The sequence below is a fragment of the Rhinolophus sinicus genome, chromosome 12 (genome assembly GCF_057876585.1).
Source record: "Rhinolophus sinicus isolate RSI-liver-muscle chromosome 12, RSI-T2T, whole genome shotgun sequence".
NCBI lineage: Eukaryota > Metazoa > Chordata > Mammalia > Chiroptera > Rhinolophidae > Rhinolophus > Rhinolophus sinicus.
In genome coordinates, this window is record NC_142512.1 from 24838818 (window position 1) to 24842790 (window position 3973).

The 3973-nt window shown below is 46.2% G+C and overlaps 1 protein-coding gene across 1 annotated transcript; it reads left to right on the plus strand.

Annotated features, from left to right (window-relative positions):
• Positions 1–801: 801 nt before the first annotated feature.
• Positions 802–2907, plus strand: LOC109447816 (C-C motif chemokine 8-like). Its single transcript, XM_019732479.3, has 3 exons — positions 802–993; positions 1814–1931; positions 2356–2907. The coding sequence occupies exons 1-3, from the start codon at positions 831–833 to the stop codon at positions 2459–2461; spliced, it is 387 nt and encodes a 128-aa protein (XP_019588038.2). The 5' UTR covers positions 802–830; the 3' UTR covers positions 2462–2907.
• Positions 2908–3973: the final 1066 nt, after the last annotated feature.

Sequence of the window (3973 nt, forward strand, 5' to 3'; positions counted from 1 at the left end):
GAAAGGATCAATAATTGGAACACAGGAGATTTTCAGGGCAGTAAACGGTCTAGATGATACAGTAATGGTAGATACATGAGGAGAGGGGAGCAGATAAGGTCAGTGGTTTGCAAACCTAGTTTCTACCCTTTATGGCCCCATCCCCTGCCCCACTGTGTATGAACGGAGGGAGTTGGGAGACCTTTCTCAAACAGACCTGTTCTATCTGAATCTGCATAAAATATTGGGCTTCTCCATATGATTTCACTTGGAAAGAAACTTGAGTGTCTAAACTATTTGGAAAACACCACCTTATAAGAACAGCATGTGCTGTCCAGTTCTTATGCTCCGTGACATAAAATTCCAAGGCACTACGCCCTGACACCTGGCTCTACCATTCTGCCAAGGTTCTGCCAAACTCCCTGTGTGGGTTTCAAAGGCGCCTGACGAGTTTAGGATGTCAGGGACCTGAGTCTGACAGCAAGCACAGGTAAAGCCCCATCCCAGGCCTCCTGGGCGCTGGGGAGGGTCAAGCCTTTGATGCTTCACTCCAGTACGACCGCAGCTTTCATTCTTCCTTTCTGGCCGATCAGTTCCCGTTTCAAAGAAATAATAGCCCTTAATAGCCTAATGAGGTCACTTCTTGCACTCCGCTGGGCACAGCCACACACACTTCCACCTCTCCACCTCATAGTCCAAGCGATAATAGAAACTGACACATCTTCCTCCTCTTGGTGTTCGGAAATTCCTCCCAGGACCTGGTGCCTACTCAGCATGTTCAGGGTGTTACTTCATTCTTTGTTGATCATAACCCTGCCCATGCTCTCTGCACCCTATAAAAGGCAGGCAGAATGGCCAGAGCAGCCAGAGAGCAGAGAGGTGCTGGCCAATCTAGAAACCTCCAACTCATACTGAAGCTCACGTCCTCACCCTCCAGCATGAAGGTCTCCGCTGCCCTCCTATGTCTGCTGCTCACAGCAGCCACCCTCAGCATCCAGGTGCTGGCTCAGCCAGGTAAGCTCCCTCTCTTCCTGAGGCTTAACATTTTGATGATGGCCGGTACTAACATCTTGGCGTGAGTCACCCCTTGCTTGCTGCATAGCCTCTATGACAAAGATGGAGAAAAGGAAACCAAGAGGGGAAATGAGAAGAGGCATCATGTCCCAGCTAGGCAGAGGCAGAGTCGTAGTATTATTAATAGATGCCCAGGCCACTGAGGCCAGTCCCCACAATCTTTCCTGCTATCAGCTTTGGGACAGTAAATACAGCCAGGACCCCAACAACACATTGTTTGGGGGAAGGGCACAGAAAGAAGGACCATATCTCATTGTGAATGTGAAGGACATTTCAGGAACTAGTAGTTTAGGGAAAGAAACTATCGCTTGAGGTTTCAAATGTTGGATTATGGTCAGTGTAGGTTTCAAAACAGTTGCTGTGTCAGGAGGATAAGGACCAAGAAACGTCTCGGCATGTGATGTTCTGCCTCTAAAAACATGGGGACAAGTCACTGGGAAGCAAGTTCTGAGAACGTATCTTCTCAGTGTCAGAAATTTTGGACCAGAAGTCCCTTCTAATGACACTACAGGATTAGACTTGTTACTCAAGATTTCTCCCTTCCCAGTCAATAATGAGGGGCCCCATAGTTCAACAGAGGAAACTGACCCACAGGTAGCATTTTATCTGTGGGAACTGGACTAAGGCCCTGAACTTGGGAGTGACGGACCCTAGTTAGAACTCAAGTATTTGCTTTTTTGTCTTCTAGCTTCTCCTCCTTCCCTTACAAATGCATGTTACAGCACTTCCTAACTCTTGTTCTTTGGAAAATGTTTTTCAGATTCAGTGTCCATCCCAATCACCTGCTGCTTTGGTGTGGTCAGTCAGAAGGTTCACATCCAGAAGCTGAAGAGCTACACAAGAGTCACCAACATCCAGTGTCCCCAGGAAGCTGTGATGTGAGTGAACCATGCCCTGGCACCCTCAGCCAAAAGTTCTGAGTTTTATCCAAGGGAAAGACGTCAGGATTCATGTCCAAATGAGTCAGATAAATGTACCATCTAATCAAAAGGGCCCTTTCTCCCATAGAGAACCTCAGCCCATAAGAAAGAATCCATAGCCCCTCCAGGCTCCCCTTCTAAAACTTGGTCAGATCACCCACGTTCCTTCAGCAAGGTGCCTGAAGGGCGTCCCCCCACCAAGGACAGCAAGAGTGAGCTTCCTTTTGAGGCCACTTCCTCCCATCCTTCCCCTTCCTTTTGTCCAGATCCAGAACCCTCCCCCAAGGAGCAAGGGCGGATCAAGTTTGGGGGCCAATGGGCTCCTGCTCCTGGGCAAAACCCTCAAGGTGCGCCATCTAATTGCTCCCTCTCTCCTGCACAGCTTCGTGACCAAACTGGACAAGCAGATCTGTGCTGACCCCACGCAGAAATGGGTCCAGAGTTCCATGAAGCACCTGGACCAAAAATCCAAAACCCGGAAGCCTTGAACATATGCTGAGAGACATCAGAGCCTGAAGAAAACCTTATCTATTTTCCCTCAGCCTTCCCCAGATGCAGAATGATATTATTTTCTTATAATGTACACAAAGAGGCACTTTGGTTAATAATTTAAAGCTCAATATTTTTTAAGTGATATCTAATTATATTTAAGTTATTGATGTTTTGACTTTACCTGCCATAAAACCTAATGAATGTGAAATGCAAAACCTGGTGTTGTGTTTCCTTTCCTGTGAGCTCTGTTGAGTTCACGGCAACATGTCACCGTTCTCCCTTCTGCCTGTAGTATCGTGAAGTCCTTTCACGGATCACCAGAGTGAAACACTTCCATATTTACAGGAAATCAGTGCTTTTGTAAATATATGCTATGTAGTGTTGTTGTTGACATTAATGTTATTAGATAACTATGGAATTTTCAAATAAAAATTTATATGATTTTAAACTACCTGGCCTTACTTCTTATGGGATAACAGTTAGCTGGGAGGGAGGAATGGTGGCAACGGGTGGCAATTTACGGTATAGGGGCCATCCTCTAAAAAGTATTTTTGGACTTACCTGAGTACCTGGCAGAATCAGACCAGGCCGTTCCAGCCCTTTGGCTCTAGTTCCTAACGTCACCTTCCCATTGAATCTTGATTCTCATATATCTTTTCTCACCACCTAACTTTGCTCAGTCTCTCTCTTGATCTCTTGCAACAGTCTCCAACCTTCCCTGTATAACTCCAAGTTTTCTCCATCTAATTAATTATCCAATCCAGAGAAATACCCCAGGAGTGAAACCCAACCTAAGAGTAAAACTAGAGGTCCACTTAAGGCTTTCCATTGACGATGAGTCTTCAACAGGACTGGTCATGGGGGTGGGTGGCCTGCAATCAGTAATGGAAAGGGTTCTTCAGAGCTGGTACAGGAGAGAGAGAAGGGGAGTGGGCCAGAGGAAGGAATCCCATTTGTCTGAGTTCTGGAAAGACAGAGGAGTTCGGATTTTTACAAATAAAGGTTGGAGCCAGATTGTCGGGACTCTTGAGTTTCAGATTGGGAAGTCAGTGGGTAATAGGGATGCACTAAAACTTTTGAAAGAGGGGAGAAGGAAAGTGTCACATTCAGAAGCATGCATCAGGAAGAATACCCTGGTATCTGAGTACAGGCTAGAGGGTGAGAGGAAAGGCCTGAGAGCAGACCTTCACAACGGTGCAGAAGAGATGACCGTGTTCTGAAGCAGGGCTGCAGGGGGGTGACGTTAGGAAGCACAGGCCAGACAGACTGATATGCTAAATGTTGCAGAAGGAGGAGAATAATTGCCCCAGAAAATAGACCCTTCTCTTATAATCTTGCAAAACAACAGTGTGTTTAGAGTGCTGGCATGCTTGAAACACAAAATGAATTTATCTCCATCACTCTATCCCCAGCTCCAATCCTAAGAATTTGAAAGCCTCCATTTGAAGCCATGAGACTTCCTTTCCTTAATAGCCTCTTAAGATCAAAATTCCCTTGCATTTCATAAA